Source organism: Macrobrachium rosenbergii, chromosome 54 (genome assembly GCF_040412425.1).
Source record: "Macrobrachium rosenbergii isolate ZJJX-2024 chromosome 54, ASM4041242v1, whole genome shotgun sequence".
NCBI classification, from domain to species: domain Eukaryota; kingdom Metazoa; phylum Arthropoda; class Malacostraca; order Decapoda; family Palaemonidae; genus Macrobrachium; species Macrobrachium rosenbergii.
In genome coordinates, this window is record NC_089794.1 from 38,263,198 (window position 1) to 38,289,625 (window position 26,428).

Consider the following 26,428-nt stretch of genomic DNA (forward strand, 5'->3'; position numbering starts at 1 on the left):
GAAGGAGCGTTATCACACTAAGAAAAAAATGGTTTTACTTTGACGTTAGGGATGTCTAATTTCACATCAAGGATCAGGTATATACCAAAGATGTTGAGTGCCGAAGTTGGATGTCTTGTCGAGAGTTAACCTGCTAGACAGATACTGTCCCCGAAAATCTGACACTAAATCCAGTGCAATCCTCCCCTAGAGAGAAAGATAGTCATATCTTCGCATCACATTTGAGGAAAATTTGTCCTGTCTTGGTCCGACACGCATTTGCACTTCGTCCTTTCTTTCATACATCATTAAGACAACTGTCTTTTTGTTGTTATTACTGTTATTGTCATTACTATTCAAAGCTTGCAAACATTCAAGTGGAAAAACTATTAAATATTATTTATTAACCAGTAAAGCAAGGATGGATTTTTGTCACCTAGGCCTATACACGGTGACTCACAAGTATGAAGGCAGATATATCGTGTAATATCGAATTTATCGAATTTACTATACCTTGGAGAGAACTTACTGTACACTCAAAGAGAATTACAATTAAGTGCCTCTGATCTACCAGGATTCGGGCCCTTGGTTAAAAATGGATATATACTCGACTTTGACCACTCAGCTGTCTAGAGAGATAAGCTGACATCAACATTACTGTACATATTCCTGTCGAATTCAGGTTCCGTACTGAGATTCGATATCAGCAATAGACTTCACGTAAAAAAAAAATATCGTTATAAACAGCAGAACTAACAACTCAGATAAAGGAATAATAGAACCCTGGTACATGGCACTGAGATACCGGAGTACCCCATTAGCATAAGGATGTTGACAACCTGCAAAGGGATTAGCAAACATTCCTTTTAGAAGCACAAGCATTAGAGATGATAGCGGAGGTTCCTGCTGAATTAATCTTGTGGGAGATGGCTAAGCAGAGTATTATTAATCCTGTATAGGTCTAAAATATAATAGTCGCTATTGGGAAAAGTCATCCACAACTTCCAGCAAAATTGTTTAAAGGATAAAGATACCCCTAAAGGCGTCCAGCAAAGGAGTACGGTAGTATTCTAATAAATTGTAAGTGGATAAAGTAAAATAATTCATATATATATGTGTGTATACATACATACATACATATATATATAGGCCTATATATACAGTATATAATCTTCGGTGTATCTTTGTCCTTTAGGCAATATTCTGGAAACTGTGGATGATTTTCCCCAATAGCGATAATTACGATTTAGACCTTTGCAGGATAATAATACCCTGCTTCGCAATCTCCCATGAGATTAATTCAACAAGGTCCTCCGCTTTCATCTCTAATGCTCGTACCTCTAAAGGGAATGTTTGCCAATCCCTTTGCAGGTTGTCAACATCCTTATGCTAATGAGGTGCTCCGATATCCCAGTGCCATGCACCACGGTTCTATTATTCCCTTATCTGAGTTGCTGGTGCTGCCGTTTACAAACAAGAATTCGACAGGAATATAGGCTATACAGCGGAGTTGATGTCAGCTTATGTCTATCTTGATAGCCGAGTGGTCAAAGTCCACTATTTATAGGTATTTTTAAACCAAGGGTCCGAATTTGGTAGGTCAGAGGTACTTAATTATAATTCACCTTGAGTGTAAGTTCTCCCCAAGGTATAGTGAATTCGATAAATTCGATATTATACAGCATATCTGGTTTCAGAATTGTGAGTCACCTCGTATAGGTGACAAAAATCCATATGTGCTTGCAGGTTAATTACGCTGGAATTTTTCCACTTGAACTTTTACAAACTTTGAATATAATATATACATAAATATTCAGTATATATATATATATATATATATATATATATATATATATATATATATATATAATGATAATAAAAATAAAACAGGCCACCTATAACACAGTTTCTATAAAATTGACAACGGAAAAAGATCCCCAAAAGATGATGGCATCCGGCAAAGGAAAACGATATCCTAGAAAAAGTAAGATAAGAGAATTCAGCCATATGACATTTGTCTCTGCTGGTTTGTAAATTGTCTACAAGTCCACAACAGGCCGATTACCGATCAGCACCCTGCCACCCCTACGGTTCGACTTTGGGTAAGGGCACGTTCTGATTCAAAGACGACTTAATCTGGACTAGTTAACCATGTGGCAAGTATATCCTCATTACTGTTGATACAGGGAGGCCTTTGAATAGTGGCTTAGTCCACCGTAGATATTACGTGCAGTTGTCATATCCAGTTACATCATAATATAATATTTATTCCCGTAGACCTATAAACTCTATTTTCTTCTAGTAGGTCAGCATCAAATTTCGTCTTCAATTGTTGAACTTAGTTTTTCAAAGCATGCCAATCTACGTGCAGTTATTATTACGGGATTTAAAAATTTTCCTTGACATAGAAAAACGGTGATAAATGAACAAAAATAGTCGCTGCTGTGGCGCGCGCGAGAGAGAGAGAGAGAGAGAGAGAGAGAGAGAGAGAGAGAGAGGAAGGGGAGGGAGCGGGTATGGCTATGTTTGTATACACAATCATCAACAGCTTTATCCTCGGCATGGAGTGAGGAAGAATAGGCTTGATGACGCACATTAAACCAAATAGGTAATGGCTCGAGAGAGAGAGAGAGAGAGAGAGAGAGAGAGAGAGAGAGAACGCAACTTTCTGTCTATCTAGCACCAAGCTTCCGCCTACTATATGTCTGTTCATGTTTTTCAAGACTCTTGCGACCTCCCTCCTTTGGGAACATCAAGTGGTAGGTCTGCCGTTCCTTAATGGTTCCTTCCTTTTGCTTCTTTTCTGCGCCTTTGAATGACACCGTGACGGTCACATGAACTTTTACTCTCTAATATGATAGTGGAAAAGTCTAGCACGCTTTCACACAGACGAATAAATAATGGCTCACATGTGTGCGAGAGAGAAAGACAGAGAAAGAGCAAGAGAAACAGATAGTTTTTATACTCTGTACGATAATGTGGGCTGAACGCCTCCCGGTCCCGACTCCCCAGCCCAAGTTCGCAAATGGGTTAGTAGTTATCTTTCATAGTGCAGACTGCATGTATCACGCGACATCGCTTCAGCTTAGAAGTCAGGACGTGTCCTAAGTACACTTTCAAAGCACTCTCGTGTAAACGTCCTTTGTCCTCTACAGCTTTGTCAAAGGTAGTTGTAGCTTTATGATTAGTTCTGAATCACTGCTTTTAATATACGAGTAATGCGGAAGAGTTTACTCAAAGGTTACACGTCAAAAACCATTCATGGCAATATTTTGCTTTTAAGGTATACCTTGTCAAGGATATTTTTCATATTCACTTTGGTTACTTCTGTTATCATTTATTTTAGTATTTACTTAACCGGAACGTCATTTCCTATCATACAGTAATTTGTTTCTATTTGTTTATTGTAGCTATGTTTATTTGTTTATTTATTTCACAAAAAGGGTGTGCAAAACTTGCATTTTTCATCAGATTATGTCTGTTCATTGGAATTCTATTTCTGAGTTGTCTTTATTGGGTTCATATTTTCATTAAAATTTTGTTATCTCTTCTCTACCCATGTTGTGATCTGATTTTATTTATATAATAATAATAATAATAATAATAATAATAATAATAATAATAATAATAATAATAATAATAATATTGGCAAAGATTAAGAATGAAATAAAAAGTCTGAGTGTTTAGTGTATTGTTGAATTATTTGAGGTTCTCGATTTGAAATAATTACGAATTATGTTATTTGCATTATATATCAATAGCGGATCCTGGGTGGAGGGCACCTGGCCACGTGCCCCCCCCCCATGAAAAATAATGCAAGGTACTTGAACAATTATACCTATTCTTATGAGAAGATATCTACTGAGTAGCCTATATATACACATATACATGTACATATACATACAGACACACACATATATATATAATTATGTGTAATATGAAAATTGGTCCCCCGCATGAAGTTTTTCTGGATCCGCTGGTGTTATATATGTATGCAGAAAGTGTGTGTGTATGTGTGTGAGTGTGTGTGTGAGAGAGAGAGAGAGAGAGAGAGAGAGAGAGAGAGAGAGAGAGAGAGAGAGAGAGAGAGAGAGAGTAAATTTTAAATGTATATTTGGGTGTATGTGTGGGGGAGGAGAGAAAGAGAGAGTAAGCAAAGCTTAGGTGCATGCATGTGTTATAAGAGAGAGAGAGAGAGAGAGAGAGAGAGAGAGAGAGAGAGAGAGAGAGAGAGGGAGAATGAACTTAATGTGCGAATGAATCTCTACTTGTGTACGTGTTTGTGAGAGAAAAAGAGGGAATTGTAATTAGTTATGAATGTGTGTGTGGGTGAAAGAGAGAGAGAGAGAGAGAGAGAGAGAGAGAGAGAGAGAGAGAGTAAATTTTAAATGTATATTTGGGTGTATGTGTGGGGGAGGAGAGAAAGAGAGAGTAAGCAAAGCTTAGGTGCATGCATGTGTTATAAAGAGAGAGAGAGAGAGAGAGAGAGAGAGAGAGAGAGAGAGAGAGAGAGAGAGAGAGAGAGAATGAACTTAATGTGCGAATGAATCTCTACTTGTGTACGTGTTTGTGAGAGGAAAAGAGGGAATTGTAATTAGTTATGAATGTGTGTGTGGGTGAAAGAGAGAGAGAAGAGAGAGAGAGAGAGAGAGAGAGAGAGAGAGAGAGAGAGAGAGAGGAGGAACTTTTCAGTGCACAACCATGTATGTGGATGCACGTGTTATAAACAGAGGGAAAAACATTTTCTGGATAACGTGCGCTGACCAGACTTCATAAAGGAAGCTCGATATATATATATATATATATATATATATATATATATATATATATATATATATATATATATATATATATATATATATATATATATATATATACAATCATTACTACATCCATACTTTAACCCATCACAAACTCCACCTCACCAGCGAAGGCACAGGGTCCAGTTTCCGAGCGAGCCTGCTTTCTTTGGTCAAATTCTCTTAAATCTCGATGAGTCTCTATTGACCTAAGTAGCAAATTATGTACTTAGTAGTTAGTGAATAGTGATGATTTGCAACCAGGGAGAAGGGCACGCAGCTGACGTCCTTTCAAAAGAGACTTGCTGAGACTTAAAAGCCAAGATATTCTAGGGTGTTTCTTATAAATATCAAGAGTGAATGGTGATTATATATATATATATATATATATATATATATATATATATATATATATATATATATATATATATATATATATATATATATATATATATATATATATATATATATATATATATTGGATATATATTTGGATGTCTTCTCAAGTCTAGCGCCATAAGGATGCCATCACGCCTATGATATGAAATTCATGAACGAGTATATCATCTAGTATGCTTGATATACTATATATATATATATATATATATATATATATATATATATATATATATATATATATATATATATATATATATATATATATATATATATATAGTATACTAAGCATTCTAGATGATATAATATATTCATGAATAACTATACCATTAGATATATATATATATATATATATATATATATATATATATATATATATATATATATATATATATATATATATATATATATATATATATATATATATATATATATATATTATACTAAGCATACTAGATGACATAATCTCGTTCATGAATAACCATACCATCAGCGTGATGGAATCTTATGGCGCTTAGACTCGAGAAGACATACCAACATTATAAAAAAGAAGCACGCATACACACACACACACACACACACAAACACACAAACAAGTAGCTCGCATGTCTTTGAAACACAGCTGTTAAAGTCTTACTAAAACTGCCCGGCCTCTGCCAGACGTTGAGAAACGGCGTGCTTCCTACGTCCCTGGTTTTCTTGTTTGACTGATGTTGCCCCGCGCCTTTTTCCTTTATTGATGTCTGATTGTGCCTCCCTCCTTTGACTGTCGTTTGATTGTGCCTTCATCTTGATCTCAATATGGTACTTGAACCGCTACGTCGGAGAATTTAGTTTAGCTTGCTGTTCACTTCTGCTTTAAGGTCTGGTACTAAGCAACTGCAAGTCATGGGGAAGGGATTTTTTTTGCCATTGGGTAAACCGTGGATAGTGAGGAAGGTCCTTGCTATGCTAGACGTGCTTAGACAATGCATTTTTTGACATGAACTAAATATTCAGTATCCCCGCAACAATTCACGGGCGACAGGACTAACTGACCATCCCTATCGTGTAAGCTACTGTATGTCCATTGCTTGTTTTTTTTTTAGTTTTCAGTAAAAGAAAACTATTGTGCCGGCTTTGTCTGTCCGTCCGCACTTGATTCTGTCCGCTGCTGTACTCTCTTAACCACGGAGGGCTAAATTGGACAACCACTGATAAAATGGTAAAAATAGTTTAGACAAAGATCATATGGTGAGGAAGAATCACTGGATATATTTTAAACTAAATAAAAGGGATAACAGAGAGAATCATCCAGATATACAAAAAAAAAAAAAGTAAAAAAATGCGCCGAAATTTCTTCGGCACAATCGAGTTTTTTGTACAGCTGCTATAGTGTATAATCAAAGCCATCGAAAGTACTGTAGATCTATCTTTCGGTGGTCTCGGCATAATACTGTATGAGCCGCGCCCATGAAACTTTAACCACGGCCGGGTGGTGGCCTATCCTATATCGTCGCCAGAAGCACGATTATGGATAATTTTAACCTTGAATAAAATAAAAACTACTGAGGCTAGAGGCTGCAAATTGATATGTTGATCACCCATCCTCCACCCAACAAACAGTCCAAATTGCTGCCCTGTAGCCTCAGTAGCTTTTATTTTATTCAAAGTTAAAGTTATCCATAATCGTGCTTCTGGCGACGATATAGGATAGGCCACCACCCGGCCGTGGTTAAAGTTTCATGGGCGCGGCTCATACAGTATTATACCGAGACCACCGAAAGATAGATCTACTTTCGATGGCATTGATTATACGCTATAGCGGCTGTACAAAAAACTCGATTGTGCCGAAGAAACTTCGGCGCATTTTTTACTTGCTTTTTTGTATATCTGGATGATTCTCTCTGTTATCCTTTTTATTTAGTTTAAAATATATCCGGTGATTCTTCCTCACCATTTGATCTTTGTCTAAACTATTTTTACCATTTTATCAATGGTCGTCCAATTTAGCCCTCAGTAGTTTAGACAGTACAGCAGTGGACTCCAAAAACAGTCCAAACCCAGCCGCCTTACCTCCCTAAAAAAGCAGAACTTGAATGTAGGCTGAGAACTCCAACTCTCCCAAAAGATCTACAACCTTATCAATTGAGCTGCCACTAAAGTTTGCAAGACATGATACGTATTTATGTTTCATTCGTCGTAGCAACCCGTATAAAAGATTTAACCTGGCTAACCAGAATGAGTAGGACAAGTTGACTGTTGTAAAAGTTTTCTGTTCCCCATTTGGAGCTGTTCACATAAAGTTCAGTCACTCCTGTGGGCTTCCCAAGTTTCATTATGGCCTATTGTTACCTTTTTCACATTCCTAAGGTTTGAAATTCTATAAAAATTTATTTTTGTTATGAGGTTCAAGCCATGTCCCCACAAGTTGCCACAGGACTTTCGTCTTGCATTCATTGGTTGATACCCAGCGCCTAATTTTGCCGAATTGCGCTACTCAAAAGATCAGTCTGTGTAACTTCTTATTTTTGTAGGATATATCAGATTTGTTCGATTGCCATCAGAATTATGTCAAAGCAGGCATTTGCATCAACCAAGATCAGTCCTTAAGGAAAACTAAACAAGTATGATGAAAAAATAACATAGTCTAGTCAAGATGAAGTAGAAACTCGCCATTTACAAGAAGAGGTACTTTCACTGAAGGAATTATAGAAAGAATTCTAGCTATTTATAAGAAGTGAATATAATATTTCTATAGCTACTTGATACAAAGTGAAATTTGTATATCAGGTGTGAAAATGGATAAAAGTTTTGCAATTATATGCAGAGTATATAATTCCCTATTTTATTAGTTAAATTTGTTCCTTCATTTTATATTTAATTATTCAAAGCTGGTCTTACTCAATATCAGCTAGCATTGCCATGTAAAAGTAAGAATTGCAGGTGCATGAGGGCTGATATGCTTCTAATGGCTATAATCTTTTCCTGTTTCCAGATTTGACACTTTAATTCAAAGGATTATCATTCATGTTCAGCTATTTCAAGACCCAGTTGTACAAAAAATTCTGCACATGTAGGAAGAATTGGTAAGAATTACTCTTTCATCACTGATTCCACTGAAGAGCCAAATAGCGATGTTTTGCAGTTTCAAATGGCTTAGTTTTTTGTTACTGGTGACAGCAGTTACCACTTCATCCACAGCCGAAGGAACAGGATTGTCCATCAAAAGATGCTGTAGCCCAGGATTTGGGCTTTCAGACAGGACTTGTGTTCCTTATCGACAAGTGGACCTCACAGTAGCTGTCAAACTGCCCAAAGTCAAGAACATCTCGCATATAACCATACAAGAACATGAAACTTGGGATCGCAAATGTGGGGGAGATGACCATAAGATACGACAGGTTACAGTGAACAGTCATCTAAACTTCATCCATGTCGATGGCACCACCTTCTTTCCCTGGACAACTCCGGAAGGAAACGAATGGCTTGTGGATACATTCTGTATGGAAGCCCTTTTTGAACCTTCTGGAAGAAAGGAGCCTGTCTTTGCAGTTGAATTTTGCCACGACTACGTCGCTGTGAAGGCAAAAGACGAAGAAATCAAGTGTCAACACCGTACTTGTATTCGGAAATGCTGCCCAAAAGGAATGGTGTTTGATGAAAATTGCTCTTTGAGAGATGATATACTATGGAACCCAAAATTCTTTTCCACCAAAGACCCGAATATAAGAGTACAAAATCCAAGAGATCTACTAATTCTCTACGGTTTTCCGCAATGCAAGGTGCGTCTACATTACGAAAATTACCGCGTATTGGAAAATGGCTGGCTTCACACGATGGACAACCTTTTGCAGACCATACCTCCCAATCAGTACTGCCTTGACCTCCACACCCACTTCGACGGAGTCATGAAGGAAGAGGTGTTCGCTTGTTACGAGGAGAGAGATCACTACTGTCGAACAAGGCACGTTGTCGTTGACCTCGTGTTCATGATCATTTCCTGCATATTTCTCGCTGCGTCTCTGCTCATCTACGCTTGCTTCAGAAATCCCAGGTCGAGTAACCTGGACCGTTGTGTGATTGCTTTCCTTGCAGCCCTTTCAGTCGCCTTCACGTCGATCATCATCAACAGACAACAGCAAGAAGCGGTTCCTGGGGCCTTCTGTTCATTTATAGGTATGGTCACTGATCATAGTAGTAAGGTTAGATAATATAGGTAATTAAACATAGAACACTGTATATCCACATAATGAAATGATAGTTCTGTAGAGCAACGATGTACACAGTAAGGTCTCTGTGCCTACAATTAATGCAGCTGAAACCAAATAGTAACTGCCCCGTGTTACAGATAGAGCCAATTTTTTTTCCTTTGTGTAAAGCAGGTAAGCAGATTAATTACCAACAAGCTGTTAAGATACATGCAGTTAATTACTAATGTGGGGTGAAAGTAAATCTATTGATCAGAAGCATGTGATGAAGATAAAGCCAGTAAATTACCGGAATATTATGAAGACAGTGTCAGTACAGTGCCAATTAGTTGTGACAAGAAAGCAATTTAATTACCATGTAGATCCTGTTATTTATAAAATATAATGAAAATTGCCATATTTTCAATATATCATGAAATCATGAAAAGAAAGCTGGTCAACCACAGACATGTGAAGCACACATAGTTAAGTAATTACTGATTCAGTTACATCATGTATGCTATGTCAGGAATTACAAAGAGAGGATAAAATCATGGTAGTCTCTTTTTGCATTTCAGGAACTGTGAATCACATAGGAATTCTGGCCACCTATTTCTGGCTTACCTTACTCTGCTGTCACGTGTGGTTTTGTATCAGGTGAGAGACATGGAAAGTGAGTATTTTTGTTATAATTGTATGTTTTTCTTTTCGGCTTATTTGCTGTGGTGAGTTAAGAGCTAAATGGGCCTTGTTATAAAAAGTTTCTGACGATGAATTTGCTTTGGGTAAAAGCTCACTGAACCAAAATTGCTGATTCAGCTTCATAAGACGAACGATGTACACTGAGCTTCTGCGGAAATGAAAGCAGTGCTTCACACAAGGAGAAATAAGCTACACATCTGGAAAATTTCTCAGAGAAATGTTTATGGCGCTTAAAGAACACATGGCTTTCGTTTAAACAGACTTAATCAGGTTATTGACATAGTCCGCCCCTAGAAATGCGATATGTTTACTATTAGCTCCCGAGATGCTTGTAGAATCATAATGTTCCATTAATTTCCAAAACATCATCATAAGATGAAAGGTGTTAGATAAAGAAATACGAGGACATTTAGACGTATTACAATTTGCCAAATATTGTCTGCCCCATTTAGAAGATCACTTGTAGCATCATCAACAACCACAGGAATAGGCTAGTCAGTTGACCAATTATAGAAAAGGGTGGAAATTGAGAGGAATGACGCCATAGACAATGAATTTTGCTCGTATTGCTTATGCCAGACCACATCAGATTCCTTAGAGGGGGCAAGATTAATGAAGATTACTTTGAGGTCTCTTGAGAAAGAATGACCAGATATACCAAGGTAAGGAAGTAATCCAACTGATCTTTCTTTATTAATTTCATACTCTTTCGGTTGACTGGCCAGAGTCTGGAGGTCCACACTAATCTACTTATACCAATCAACGCCTTACCACAGGTTTGGAAAGAGCGCTTGTTGATATAAGCCAGCGTAATTTAAACCAGTCAGCCACCAACTCCATATTTATGATGTGGAAGAAGACACATTACGAAAGATTAAGCTGTCGATCGTTGAGCAATAATAATTAACGCTGTAATAAAAGGGTTTTGTAGATACCTTTTAATTTGAAGCATCGTCTTAAGTGTAAATTGCAGTAAGGCGTAATAACGGTTGGTTGGACTTTTAAAGTAACAAGAGTATCATTGCAGATCCGGCAGAGTGCGTGATGAAACTCACCTGTTTGCAGCCTACAGCCTGTGTGGGTGGGGGGTTCCCCTCATCGTCGCCCTGACGGGAGCCCATCTGCCCAGTGATGATCCCTATCAGCTCAATAGACCGAGGGCTGATTTCCTACCTGCCGATTGTTGGTTTAAAGGTACTCTCTCTCTCTCTCTCTCTCTTGCATTCACCATCTACCATTGATTTCTATGATTATCACTCATCTCTATTCCTTTGAGCTGGTTTAAAGGTACACTTTCCTCCTTCACTCATCTTCTATTCCTTTGAATTGGTTTAAAGGTACAATTCCTCTCTTGCATTCACCATCTACCCTTGATTTCTATGATTATCACTCATCTCTATTCCTTTGAGCTGGTATCACTCATCTCTCTCTCTCCTCTTGCATTCACCATCTACCTTTGATTTCTAGGATTATCTTTGATTCCTTTGTTGGTTTTAAACTCTCTCTCTCTCTTCTCTCTCTCTCTTGGCTCTCTCTCTCTCTCTCTCTCTCTCTCTCTCTTTGCATTTCACCATCTACCCTTGATTTCTATGATTATCACCATCTCTATTCCTTTGAGTTGGTTTAAAGGTACAATTCTCTCTCTGATCTCTCTCTCATCTTCTCTGCATTCACCATCTACCCTTGCTTTCTATGATCATCACTCATCTTCTCTGTTCCTTCGAGGTTTAAGTTACACATGTAAACAAAAATGTGTCTTGATTGATCACAATTCTACCTCTGGATATTGCTGTCTGCAGACAACAACCTTTCATTTAGGAACTGACCAACACACGAAGTGTTCAGAGATGCCAGGTTGATTTAGATTCGTTGTATCTACAATTAAAATGTCATTTGCCTTCCCTTAAGTCATTGTTGTAGTCTACAAACACTGAGTGCTAGTCAGCTAACAACCGGGAATTAAGTATTCAGGGACGCCAAGCTAATCTGAAATCATTACTGTTACCATGAGTCAGGGAAAGAGACAAGACTGGCAAGGAAATAATCAAGAAACGAAGTGTCCAGGGATGCCGGGTTAATCTGAAATCATCAGCGTTGTCATGAGTCATGGATAGAGACAATAATAGCAGATAAATGACTAAGAAATGAAGTATTCAGGGACGCCAAGCTAATCTGAAATCATTGGTGTTATCATATGTCAGGAAAAGAGATAAGACTAGCCGCGAAATGACCGAGAAATGAAGTGTTCATGGTTACCAGGTTAATCTGGAATCATGTGCATTTGCAGTAGCCGGGGAATGGGACAAGACGAGCAATACCCAGTGCCACTAGATTAATCAGGGACCATTCCATATAGAAAAATATTAATTCTGGCAACCTTCACCTCTCCAGATTCAGCGCTGAGATGGGGTTACCAGTACGGCTTCATGCTGGCTCTGTTCCTCGTCGATTTCGTCCTGTTCTGCTGTTCAGTCGTCGCCTTGAAGAGGAAGAAGCAGGAGCTGCAGTACATGAGGGAGGAGGTTGAAGGGTGAGGTTTTATAAGACTCGTGTGAAGGAGGAAGCATGGATGTTCAGGAAATGTTTTTTAAAATGAATAATTGCACAAAACAATAATATACAGTGTTTGAAAGTAGAGAGTTATGTATACATACTAGGTTATCAATTTATATTATGTGTGTTACAGAGAGAGAGAGAGAGAGAGAGAGAGAGTTATCATTTAGAACTCGAAGAAAAATACCATATCATTTCTAAGACAAGTTTTGTACCTAATGCTAGGAATTGATGCTTATGTTCGAAAATCTTGTAATTTCAAAATATTCTAATACATGCATACAATTCGTAAAAAGTTTGCAGGATTCTATGAAGTCTGTTATTTTTGCAACTATCAATGGTTTATGTATCTAAATTAAAGCACCAAAACTAATTACAAAGTTTTTGCCGTAAAATACGTTACATTGATTCACAAAGCAATCTTATAGACTCTAGAATACTCTTAAGAAGTAACTTACAACTACCATTCCGATGACATTGTTATAGATTAAGAATATACAGCAAAGCTTGGAAGAATACGAAATGCCTCTTCACACTTTATGAAGGTTTCTGAACTTGATATTAATCTTGTTCGTTTTGACTCCACCATACACTATTTGATGAATGAAATACTTTTCCCATACATTTACTTTTCTTTTGGTTTATTTTAGAACTGAAATAATCACGTCCTTTTCCAGAACCTTTCTGAACTCCAAACTTCTTTTAATTCTCTTCGTTGTATGGGCTATGGAGCTGATACCTTGGTGGTTAGAAGCTAATGGATGCAATATTTGGTAAGTTTATCATTTCTTCTTCTCCTTCTTCTTCTTCTTCTTCTTCTTCTTCTTCTTCTTCTTCTTCTTCTTCTTCTTCTTCTTCTTCTTCTTTTTTTACTAACCAAGAGTTAATGTCCCCTTGACGTTTTTTGGAAGAAATTTCAGAACTCACTGAGTTATTGTTTGAAAGGGCTAAATGTCACACGTCTCTGTGTCAGTCATCTTAGTAAAGCGTTTGTTAGGCATGTGCTTTGAAACTCAGGAACTTTTCATCTGACATAGATATCTCGTAACGTTTTTCGTTAGATCCGTTTGACGTAAAGTCCGGAAATGCCAACCGAATCAAGCACAACTCAGAAGCAGCGTTCCAGAGCAGAAAACTTTCCAGCCCAGACGCACAGGAAATATTCTTATATTCTCTTATGAAGTTAATTCACAAGCTGTAAAATCAAACTAATTCAATATATACAATTAAACGAATACAGGCATGACTTAGGTAATTAATAGGAGTGCCCTTAAATTTTGCGAGAACCTCTTACCTGAAGTTCTGGTGATGTGTAAGCAAGATTCTGATTAAAGTTTTGATATCTATAAAGAGCGGCCGAATACAAACTTTACTTAACCAAGAGAAAGCATGCTCATTTTCCAGCATTTAGACTTATGTGTTTAGTTTAAAAACATCTGTTATGTAATCAAACTGAAAAGATTTGGTAGGATGGCCATTACTGTAACGCCTTCATTTTATTTATTTTAATTTTATCACCACACTTCGTTTAATTACTTTGAAAAATAGTGCTAGTTGACTGTTTTTTGTTTATTTCAGTGTATATTTTAAATAATCATGTAAGACAGACGATTAGACTAGGCGCATTACTCTCAGCTCTTTTATTATCTTATTTTTTGATGTAGTGTCACCTCAGTTGGTTTCATTTTATTTAATAATGCTTCAGGTGGATTTTCCTTTTCTAAAGGCTTTTCTGGACTGTGATATTAGACGTACTGACACATACCCAAGTCTTTGGGTAAAGTTGACAATTCTGGAAGAAACTAAGCATTTATGAGGTGATCTCACTAACAAGACCTTTTTTCAAAAATTGCAAGACTAAAGAACTTGATAAATGTTATAATAAGTTAAACGGTTTTTAATGAATTTATTGTATGTGTTTTACAGTTAAACAGTGGTGTTTTGCGATACATGACATTTCGTATATTTCTAATTGTTTTTCTCATTTTCTTAATCTATTTTTTTCCTCTATCAGGGTCTCAATCGTCGATGGACTGGGAGCACTTTGTGGGGTTTACATTTTCTTTGCGATGTTTTGCTGCAGTTGCAGTGCTGCAAAGGTTAGTCAGATATTATTTTATGAAATGAAACATCTGCCCAAATTTCGAAGAAACCAATTAACCAGGTCTGGAAGCCTCCTTAACGAAACATTATTTTAATCAGGAAGTGTTTGAAAATCAGGCGCAGATTATCACACTAAAAGCGGATATTTAAAGAATATGTTTTTTTAAAGTCAACATTTGGAGAGAATGTACAAGGAAATTTTATAGATGTCATTTCCAAAAGATAAAACTAGCACAATATCCCACGGATGGTAAAGTCCCCATTGAAACCCAAATTCAAGCCTAGTATCAGGGGAAATTATGAACTCTTTTTTATATACATAATTAAAACTTGAGCAGAGTATTAAATGGATTTGAATGACCATTTTCAGGTCAAAACTTGAGCAATGTATCAAAGACATTTTAAATGAAGTTTTGAAGTCAAAACATAAGAAGGGTATCCAAGGGGTTTTAAATGACCTTTTTCAAGTCAAAACTTGAGCAGGGTGTCCAAGGGATTTTAAATGACCTTTTTCAAGTCAGAACTTGAGCGGGGTATCCAAAGGTTTTAAATGACCTTTTTCAAGTCCAAACTTGACTTTTTTAAATGACCTTTTTCAGAACTTGTCAAGACTTTAAAGACCGTTTTCAAGGGGAGTATCAAAGAACTTAAGGTTTTAAATGACCTTTTCAAGTCCAAAGTAGACTTTAAAAGACCGTTTTCAAGTCCAAACTTGGGGAGTATCCAAACCTTTTTCAAGGGTTTTAAGTCAGAACTGACCTTTTTTTTTCAAGTCCAAACTTGAGCAGGGTATCCAGGGGTTTTAAATCCAAATCAAAACTTGAGCAGAGTTTTCTTTTTCAGGTCAAATGACAGAATATCAGAGGCATTCTTTTTCAAGTCAGAACTTGAGGATATCAAAAGAACTTTGTATGACCAAAGTCAAACTTTAAAAAGACCGTTTGATCTTTTTCAAGTCAAACTTGAGCAGAGGATCCAAGGCATTCTAAATGAACATTTTCAGGCGACCGTTTCAAAGTCCCAAAACTTGAAATGAACGGAGGCCAAAACTTGAACAATAGACTTTAAATGACCTGTTTTCAAGTCAGATAATGACCTGTTTTTAAGTCAAAACTTGAGCTGACTGTCAGTAGACTTTAAAAGACCGTTTTCATTTTTCAGTCAAAACAAACTTGTTTTTAAGTCTAAACTTGAACAAAGGGAATTTATATGATCTGTCTCTTTCAAGTCAGAACTTGATCGGAGTACCAGTAAACCAAACTTAAACGACCTTTTTCAAGTCAGAACTTAAGCGGAGTACCCAATAGACTCTAAATGACCGTTTTCAAGTCAGAACTTGAGCAAATTACCCAGTAGACTTTAGATGACCTTTTTCAAGTCCAAACTTGAGCAGGGTATCCAGGGAATTTTAAATTAACTTTTTCAAATCAAAACTTGAGCAGAGTGATAAAGGGATTTTATGATCTTTTTCAGGTCAAAACTTGAGCAGAATATCAAAGGCATTCTAATGAACTTTTCCAAGTCAGAACTTGCGTAGGATATCAAAAGAACTTTGTATGACCCTTCTAAAGTCAAACTTGAGCAGAGTAATAAAGGGATATTTATGATCTTTTTCAAGTCAAGATTTGAGCAGAGGATCCAAGGGATTCTAAACGAACATTTTCAAGCCAGAACTTGAGCAAAGCGCCAAAAGGATTTGAAATGAACTTTTTCAGGCCAAAACTTGAGCAGAGTATCAAAGGTATTTTAAATGACCTGTTTCAAGTTAAGAATTGGGCAGATAATGACCTGTTTTTAAGTCAAAACTTGAGCTGACTGTCAGAGGGATTTGAAATGACCCTTTTCAAGTCAACCTTAAGCGAAGTATCTAAGGGATTTTAAAGAACATTTTTCAAGTCAAAAACTGAGCAGAGTATCAAGGTGTATGACCTGTTTTTAAGTCTGAACTTGAACAAAGGGAATTTATATGATCTGTTTCAAGTCAAAACTTGTGCAAAATATCATTCAGGTTTTAAATGATCTTTTTCAAGTCAAAAATTGAGCGGAGTATCAGAGAGTTGGTAGAAGTCCTTCCCTTCAAAAGTTGTTCTTCCCTTTCCAGATTCCCAAAGCAAGAAACGAGAATACAGAAGAGAATCCTGACTCTCCCGCGATTGAATTGTTTGAAAGTCCCACGGCTTCGGCGCCACCCGATAGCCACTACGGAACGGCTGATCGAAACGGAGTCACTCTTGAGAATGGGAGGAGCTAGAAATTTCTGAAAACAAAAATCATATTATCGATAAACGCTTACTTTCGAGTCAAAACGGTAGGTTGCTTATTCTTCCTATTTCAGATTGTGAAGGGTAAGGACCTCCGTAGAAAAATTTTTTTATAACGTGTTTGTAATGTAGTTTTGTAATGTAGAATTTTTATATTTTTAGACTTCGAAGAGGTATATATTTTTAATCGACTACTCTCAGTCGCATTTTTCTTATAAGACTGAATTTCGTAGTGCTTTAGTTTATATGATATAAATACTTCTCATTGACAACTGCTTTCAAGTTTTAACATTTTATTTTTAGTACTGTATTCTAATTTTACACCTAAGAAGAAGACACTGGCAATTCTTCTTCAGGGAAATGTCGGTTCTTGTCGGCAGGTTCGCCGTTGTCACAAAAAATATCGGAGATCTTTTCTCTGCAAGGTGAAGAATATTTTAATCCACTGGTTTTGTATACAGAACGTTTAATTCACGAATATACTGACGAAATTTTAGCTTTATTTTATTTATTTTGAATTTTTTGTCGTTGAGGCAACGTTCGGCGAGCGAGAACGAGCAAGGGGACTTTGGGTTTGCTCCCAGCTGATCTGAAGATTGTCCATTTGTCTTTCAGTCTTCAGACTCAATACAACTTGATCCGCTTTCCACATCGCACTGTGTCCGTTTGTTTCTTCTGCCGCCAAGCTTTGGCATTCTCTCCCGACTTCTATTTTTCCTGAATATCTGAATAGCCATCCTTCCTTCCACAGGCAGAAATGTCTACTGCTCCCCTCATGGTTGAGCGTCACCGTTTTCCCCTTTTTTCCCTTGTTTCCACCGGGCCTGGGCTACATAAGGGTAGGGGTGGCTCGTCCCATTGATTTTGGGGCTTGAAAAATATCAGAATCTCTGTATGGGGGAGAATTTTGATTGTTGTTGTTTATCTTTATGTCATATTGAGCTTCACAAGGCGAATTCTTAACGGAAACATGAATCCGGAATTTTTGGATACGTTTGTGGTCTTCTGGAATACCCAGAATTGCCTACCCTTCACTATTCAGAAAATACAAAAACATCAGAATTGTCACGGAAGACTCTCAAGTCACTTACTGATAAATGGTAAATGAAACAACATTCACGCGATGCTTTATTTATTGAAAAATAAAGTTTATATAAATCGGGCAAGTCACGGTCAAGGACACAGTCACGGAAATCAAGTGGCTGAGACGTGGTCTTTTTTTATTCAGGCTAGAAAATAAGGTAAGCTTTGCTTTGGGCTATAAAACTCATACTTATAGCACTGGGAGAGTCAGAAACTCAAATTTTAATCCAATATAACCTTCATCATAAACGGACATTGCTAGAAAACTTTTGTATAACTGGTTAAGTGAGCGAGTCATAGGTGATGGGGTATTAACGAGAAAACAACTAGATTTCATACTGGCCCATCTTTCAAGTTTTTTGTTGGAGGTGAATAATGTCTTTTCCTTCCTTTTATTATGAATTTTCAGCTAATTAAACAAAAGCTAACATTATTCAAGAATCTAAATACATTTCCTCTGCATATAGATTACCTTAACATGTATGTATTCTATATACACACACGATCCCACACACAGACACACACACACACACACACACATATATATATATATATATATATATATATATATATATATATATATATATATATATATATATATATATATATATATACATACATACATATATACTAAAGTAAAAGAGTATTCCAAAACACTTTGGTGTCTTTACTGAAAGCAGCCCTAAAATCTCCTCTCAAAGAAGTTGAGTGTTCAATTAAAAATATATAAAAGTTGAAAATTATCATTTTTGTACACAATACACACTTACAGAAATACAAGTATTTATAAAGCCATATTATACAAACACTCGGAAATAAAGATATAATTGAATGTGGAAAAACAGAGTACAAAAAATAGGAACACCTACAGATGATTCGAGTTAGAATTCAGATCTCACAAAAGTTTTTAACAGCAAAGAGCCTAATTGGTCTGTTTGCTGGCTCACGTTTATAGCAATTTATGCTTTACTTTGAATGTCTGAATATTCTATAACGTCCGTCTTTGTAAGGTCAATGCATGTTAAGATGCGTTCAGGACAGAGGTGACTGACGCAGTATATGTGAAGGGATTCGACATACTGCCGATTAGCACTTGCGTAGGCGTATGAAGCAGCTACTATTATGGAAGTTAGTTTCTCAGGGGGTCCTCTCACAACTCAGAAGTTGAAATATGAACATGCAGTAACCACACTGTTTATTTTTTGTCTGGGGCCACCCCAAATTAAGAAAAGCGTCTTAATGTTGAAAAAATACATATGTATATAATTAGAGAAATATAAGATAAACACATTGTGATATGAGATATTCGCATTTACTTCAGGGCAATTTTTAACTTCTCACACCGTTGGACTGTGGATCAGTCTCCCCTGAAGATGTCGCTCAATTGGAACCTTGAAACGTCAAGCATATATACAATGCACTGCTGCCCTAAAGCAATTCTCCTTTTATTTTAAAATTCACATAGATTTTTATCTATTTATTTATTTATTTTTTAATTAATTTTTCCTTTCCTAATAACTGATCTCTTATTTCTGTATATCCCATTACCTTCTGTTACTTCTTTCAAATGAACACCACATTCTTTGGAAGCTTGAATTTCAAGTCAGTGACCCCTTTGGGCTTGTCCCGTGTGAATGGGTTTCATCTTCTGAATAATAATAATAATAATAATAATAATAATAATAATAATAATAATAATAATAATAATAAAATAATAATCTAAAACACAGCCCAAAGAGAATATTACGAATAAGTTCGGTCTTACCGAAAATAACTTCAAACAAAAGGGGCTATGAAACCATTTTCACACAAACAACGGGGATGATTTAAGGTTTGGGTGTGTGAGACACAACTGGCCGGGATTATCCTATATACTGGATTAGCCAAAGAAAGGCCAAGACATTAGCAGCAAGTGCTGATATTCGTTAGTGTCCTTTTCAATTCTTTTTTTTTAAGAAAACCGATTTCTCTTCATAATCTTCTCAGTTGTAAGAAGTTTGCCTGGTATGAAAACGAGAACTCTCTTCTCAGTTGTATATATTTGCCTGGTATAAAACAAGAACTATTGTATGTATATATATATATATATATATATATATATATATATATATATATATATATATATATATATTATATATAGAATATATATATAAATATATATATATATATATATATATATATATATATATATATATATATATATATATATATATAAATATGTTAGAATCTCTGAAAACAATAAAAAAACAACAGTAACACTAACATTAATGACAGTGAAGATAATGATGATGATGATGTACCCTGCAGGCTAACTTGAAAGCCCTCTCATGTTTTTTCTTGTCTACAAAACGTACACCGTTTTTGAGCAAAAATTTAGCCAACCATTTTCCCCGTTACAAAGTTTAGGAATTGGCGAGGAAGGAACTGCTTCATTAAGCATATCGATATGATATTGCTGTATATAATATCAGCGTAAAGAAAGTAAACTACGATCGTTGAGACCTTTCGTCGTTCTCTACTTTACAGTTTATAAATTCCGAATTTCATTATTTGACGAAATGTCACAACCTTGGAACCTATTTAGGTGCAAAGTTTTTTTGTTCAATGCAAAGGTCAGTGGGACAGGAACCCAGTGTACCTACCTAGCCCATACACGAAGAGAACGAGAAAATGCAGGGAAAGTAGTTAGGAAGTGTCACATTCCTGGAATTTTACCTAATTTTATTCCGAAGGTGTCAGAATCCGCCATGAAAATAGCAAAACGTTAGATGTCAAAGCAAGAGAAAGTGTCAAGCAAAATAATTCGAATTCTAGGAGGTCATTAGGTGCAGATTCATCATAATTTAAGGTAAATACTAAGTAAACGTGGGGAGAGAGAGAGAGAGAGAGAGAGAGAGAGAGAGAGAGAGAGAGAGAGAGAGAGAGAGAGAGAGAGATACTCTACACTTGAGCCTAATGAATAAACAATGAGATTATGTTTGATACATTTATGCGGAAATGTATAATGGAATCTTTTTGAAAAGCGAGTGACTAAGAGCAAGTTTTACAAAATGGCATCATGATACAAATCTGTATATAAAAATCCCATATAAAATCGAGTATTCAACGAATGGCATTTAAATTTCACCACTGATATCACATCTTAAGTAAATAACTCGATGCTCACATTTCACACAAATCCATCACGAAAGCAAGATATCCCTTCATTAACAGCTGAACGTTGCCTTGAAATTTGGAAACATTGGTATATTTTTGATAGTCGAGAATGGACTGCATTCAGTGTACGAATTATCTTAATACTTTTCACAGCCCACGGCCGATTTCCCTTGGAGGGTGAGCTTAAAGAATGAGAAATTATTTCCGTTTGCAGTTTCACAAGAAATGAGATTGCAAACCTCGCCCACTCTAATCCTAGCAGAAGCTTTTCCTCGGAGATAGGAAGGCTCGAACTGGCGTGCCCAGCTTCGAAAATCGGTGAAGCTTATATCTCTTGGACATAAATGGATAATTTTTTTTCTGTACTTGGTAATCAGCAGTCTTCCATAATGGATTTTCAGACTCCGATGCAGGTAAACTCTCCTTCCGGAAGATGAGAATTGACGACATCGGGGTCTCTCCCGTTTCGGACATATTCCGGACAGAAATTGGACGTGGCCTTCCAAATTTTGGATACATTCTGCAAAGTGGATAGAACTGACGATAATTTTTCTGTAAATATAATAATAATAATAATAATAATAATAATAATAATAATAATACTGAAAACAAAAACTAGAACAAGTGTAGAGTGACTGCTTTTTAATGGTCTCCATTGTCCCTTTCCTCACAGTTAACTAACTATCAGGCTCATAATTCATTACTTACCTCGCGGTGAAGGCCACCCTTTATCCATTTCTTGAGGAAAACAAACGCTGCTCGCAGAGGAACGATTATGAAGACGGAGAACGACAGAGCAATGCCGGTCAAGAAGAGAGCGTCGAAGTTCTCTTCTTCTTTCCATACTTTCTGGTATTCACTGTAGATGGAGAAACTCAGTAGAACCTGTGGTAATGAGTAATTACTATTATTTTGCATAATCTAACTGCGCTATTTTAATCGCTCAAGCTCCGGAAAGCAAACTGTCAATAGCTGCGGTAGCCAGGGAACACTGAAACTGTGCTCTGGACTACATATGATTTAGCGACAAGTGGCCACACAGGACGGAAGCTCACACAAACATACAGTTCATTAGTATTTTAACTGAAGATTTTGGCGTAAAATTAGCACTTGTGTTTTCTAATTTTAGGAACAAATGTGGTAAGATAGGTAGCTGTGGTGAGCACTCAGACTGGATGGAGAATTAAATGCTAAAACAATGTCACTTCTAACTGATTCTTGTTAATGTTCCTGCTCTCTCTCTCTCTCTCTCTCTCTCTCTCTCTCTGTTAATTTCTTGCATTGAACATCAACTATCACATAGCATTCACACGCAGCAGTAGCTCGCAAACGTTACACTTGATCCTGGAAACTGAATCAGTTTGTTTCAGAATGTGCCTCTATTCATGCCATGGGACTCTTCCCAGATATCATTGCGTCGTATTCCCTCCCTTCCTTGGGCGAGTCGGTAGAGTTGTGGCCTAGCACTCGCTAGGCCCGAGTTCGACTCTCCGGCAGGCTAATGAAGAGTTAGAGGAATTTATCTCTGGTGATAGAAATTCATTTCTCGCTATAATGTGGTTCGGATTCCACAATAAGCTGTAGGTCCCGTTGCTAAATAACCAATTGGTTCTTAGCCACGTTAAATAAGTCTAATCCTTCGGGCCAGCCCAAGGAGAGCTGTTAATCAGCTCAGTGGTCTGGTTAAACTAAGATATACTTCTTTTCTCTCCCAGGGAAGCCTAGGCTACCGCTCCCCCGTCTGTCCTTCCAAGTTTTGTTAAACAATAGTCAGTAGTCTTATACCAGTGTCCAGTACTTAACTGTTTAAGCAGATTTGCTGCGCTGGATTTCCATATTGATAAAACTTGTTTGCTCACCTGGGTTCGAGTTTCTTGATGAATCAAGCTAGTTATCTCATTTTTATTATAGTTTTAGTATGGAGCATAAGGCTTGACGGGAAATGATAAATACAGAAACCAGCGATTATTGGTTACAGTGGAACAAACATATCCAGAAAGTTAATGATTGTAATAGTACAACAGTAATTGTTTATGTATATTGGGCACACACTCGAGACTGGTACTGCCTGAGTGAGCATGTCACAAACGAGATAATAAATTATACATCTTAACGAGTTCAACTCTGGACCAATCGTTTCTATTTGCGTGCTCATGCCCCCTTGTGATTTTCTGATGCCCCTCAGGGAGCGTGCCCCTGGTTTAAGAACAACTGGCATGAATAGTATCAGCAGGAGAGGCTAGGCTCCACTGTCCCTTCTACTGCCTTGATCAGGCGGCTTAGAAAGACCAAGGTATGCCAGAACATGAGTTAAGAAAGAACTTTTCGAAAGGATAGTGGACCTAATTATATTTCGGTAACCAGCGTCACGACCTAACATACATAGGATTCTGAAGACTTGAGGTAAAGGTACCAGAGCAACATTTCACCCACAGAAAACTAAAGCCATTGACTGTTAGACTTTATCAGTACTCGGAAAGCACTTCAAGTGCCATTGCTGACATTATAGAAAGGGAAGTAATGGGGAACAGATGAAGTTAGAAATCACATGAACAGGAAAGTGGTCATTTGTTCCAAGAAGGGAAAATATTTTATAGCTGTACTTAAAAAATTATGAATATAGGTAAAAATTATATTTTGTAGCTGTACTTTGGAAATTATGATTAGAGGTAAAAATTCTATTTTGTAGTTGTACTTTTGAAATTATGATAAAAGGCAAAAAATTATAAAATCACTCATATGGTCTTACCAGAAGAGACGCAGGTGTAAGGCATAACCACGTTGCTGCCCAGAAGTAATATAATGGAGTTGGTACCCAGACCTTGAGTTCTTCCTTGATGATTCCTATGAATTTCCTGAAACCTGAAATTTTCAGAACAAGAAGACAAAATGAACACAGATATAAGTCTTCATTTGGGCTTTAGTACCAGAGCGTAAATATTTCTTCCCTACCTTGCAATGATCATTTCATAATGCAATCTTAAATTATTGTTTATCACCAAACAATGTAACAAAAGTAACCTCTCTCAGAATAGAAATGAGTACAATTCAACATCGTCGTCAAACAGAAATTATATATTTTGTCATATATAGTGATTTCCTAGCATTAACGAAAGTCCCATATACTGATACTGATAAATGTAATAATATAGTTATCAGTGGAACTGGGAAAATTGGCAAAGCAGCCAAAGCTGCCCACAGTAGTACGATATCAGATATAATTGCTCCCGTAAATGATCATCTTTCATCACTGGACGCCATTATCTTGTTAAACATAAGATTTTACAGAAGTACTGCCTCGTGTAATCACATTAGGACAGATTAAAGCAGATAAATTATATCTTCACCCAGAGGATGTTGTGCAGTTGGAACTTCAGATGTTCAAGCGAAAGTGCGATGCATTACTACCCAAATACTATTCTTCTTTCATTTTAATACATTTGTGTCTATTTATCTGTTTAATAATTTATTTTTTCTTTTTTAATAACTGGGATCTCTTCTTTCTGTACTTTCCTTTACTTCCTCTTACTTCTTCGCAATGAACACCTTAATATTCTTTGGAAGCTTGAATTTCAAGTCAGTGGCCCCTTTGGTGGGCTTGTTCCAAATGAATGGGTTTCGTCTACTGAATAATAATAATAATAATAATAATAATAATAATAATAATAATAATAATAATAATAATAATAATAATAATAATAACCATTTTTGCAAGAGACTATCTCTGTAGTCATTAAGTCTCGTCTTCGATTAGGTAACGTGCGTTTGACTCTTAACTGATGAACGCCCCTTAATTCTGCTAGGCCACATTTAGCAACAAATTATTTTTCGTCTTATTGCTTGGATTTCAAATGTCATGTTCTTCGAGGTTCCATTCCAGTCTGTTCCAGTTCAGATAATTACGTTGTTATTTATTCGATAATATATATTATTTACAAGAACGTCTCGTTCAGGAGTCTCGGTCAACCATATGAGATTTAAAAATTATGGTTTGGTTATCTGCCTATCGAATAATAATAATAATAATAATAATAATAATAATAATAATAATAATAATAATAATAATAATAATAATAATAATAATAATAATAATAATAATATCAAGAAATTAGAGTTACACTGAACGGAAATAATTTATAATGAGAAAATTAGCTATCCAATGGAGCCATTAAATTCTCTGTCTTATTGCAGGAAGAATTGGCCTTCCCAGTACACATTTCATAAGTATGAGATTTGCCCAAAGTTACCTAAAAGGTTTTCTTATAAAAAGATATTTCACAACTCTATGAAGTTAACATATCGTCTTGAAATATTAAGTTTTACACAAAGAAAACATTTATAATTAAGATAGTTATTCTCTCAGTGCAAGGGCATTTATTATCATACAAGGGTTCCTTCTAATATGAACTCTCTATACTTAGGACAGGTATCCTTTATATAATATATAAATACATAATCGTTAAGAAACAGAACCTTCAAGTAAAGGTAGATGTATGCTAGTATTGCAGCATCCCCGGTTTTTTTGCCATGCCCCTAGGTTAGGTTAGGTAGGTTGGGACAGGTAAAAATCCTCATAGTAATTTGGGTGTGGGAAACATAACGAGATTATTTTCAAGAAAATTCTATGGTTAGTTTTTAAGATATGGCGACCCGCTTTTTTCGGGGAAAGGTCCTGCTACTCGGTTACATCTATGGAGAATGCTGCCCCTCAGTTAAAAGACCTTTTATTTACGAAATTTCCCGCTCAGCAAGAACGCAGCAACACGAAAAAAGACATTTCGTACCATTTACAAGGATAACCTTTCAGACAAGACAGCCATTTTTAATGAAAAAATTAATAATTATCTAAATATAACATTAATAACCGAACAATCCAACCTTGTCACGTAAACACTTCACCATTACGTTAGGCTTTTCGCAGGTGAATATTATTATTCGCAGGTTGCTTATTTAGGCGACTACGTCCTTTCTCGGTGCTCAAGGCTGCCAGAATAGTTTGTTCTTAAACGCGAGGCGAAAACAGGATTGCTATTAATCCGGTGTGAGAATGAGGGAAAACGAAGTCAAAGAAGTTGGACAAGACGGTAGAAAGGACTAAAAACCCTAGGTAAATGATAAAAAAAAGTCCTGAAGGAACACTACAAAGACTGTAATACGTAATATTGCCTACAGCAAGATTCATAAAGCACACTATTACTCTCAGGGTAATTGGCAGAACGACGGGGTC

General features: G+C 36.4%; 2 protein-coding genes across 4 annotated transcripts in view; one reads left to right on the forward strand and one right to left on the reverse strand.

Moving 5' to 3' along the window:
* The first annotated feature begins 3,011 nt into the window (after nucleotides 1-3,011).
* Nucleotides 3,012-17,458, forward strand: LOC136834985 (probable G-protein coupled receptor Mth-like 2). The gene is made up of 8 exons (XM_067097968.1): nucleotides 3,012-3,145; nucleotides 8,152-9,332; nucleotides 9,922-10,000; nucleotides 11,073-11,239; nucleotides 12,437-12,575; nucleotides 13,276-13,371; nucleotides 14,613-14,697; nucleotides 16,803-17,458. The coding sequence occupies exons 2-8, from the start codon at nucleotides 8,291-8,293 to the stop codon at nucleotides 16,950-16,952; spliced, it is 1,758 nt and encodes a 585-aa protein (XP_066954069.1). The 5' UTR covers nucleotides 3,012-3,145; nucleotides 8,152-8,290; the 3' UTR covers nucleotides 16,953-17,458.
* A 3,562-nt stretch (nucleotides 17,459-21,020) lies between these two features.
* LOC136834987 (sodium- and chloride-dependent GABA transporter 1-like) overlaps nucleotides 21,021-26,428 on the reverse strand; it is a 34,554-nt gene continuing 29,146 nt past the window's right edge. Inside the window, exons 10-12 of one of the 3 annotated variants that reach the window (XM_067097973.1) lie at nucleotides 23,951-24,063; nucleotides 21,910-22,086; nucleotides 21,021-21,721 (exon numbers count right to left, since the gene is read on the reverse strand). In XM_067097973.1, coding sequence (XP_066954074.1) covers nucleotides 21,599-21,721; nucleotides 21,910-22,086; nucleotides 23,951-24,063 — 413 coding nt within the window. In that variant the 3' untranslated portion in view covers nucleotides 21,021-21,598. Of the gene's footprint in view, nucleotides 21,722-21,909; nucleotides 22,087-23,950; nucleotides 24,064-26,428 lie in introns of those variants that run through there. The other 2 variants (XM_067097974.1, XM_067097975.1) reach the window with 2 other exon arrangements.

Coding starts and splice junctions, on each gene's coding strand:
- LOC136834985 (XM_067097968.1), top strand. CDS start 8,291: ATGTTTTGCAGTTTCAAATGGCTTAGTTTTTTGTTACTGGTGACAGCA. Junction 12,576..13,275: donor ATGAGGGAGGAGGTTGAAGG/GTGAGGTTTTAT, acceptor GTCCTTTTCCAG/AACCTTTCTGAACTCCAAAC. Junction 14,698..16,802: donor GCAGTTGCAGTGCTGCAAAG/GTTAGTCAGATA, acceptor TTCCCTTTCCAG/ATTCCCAAAGCAAGAAACGA.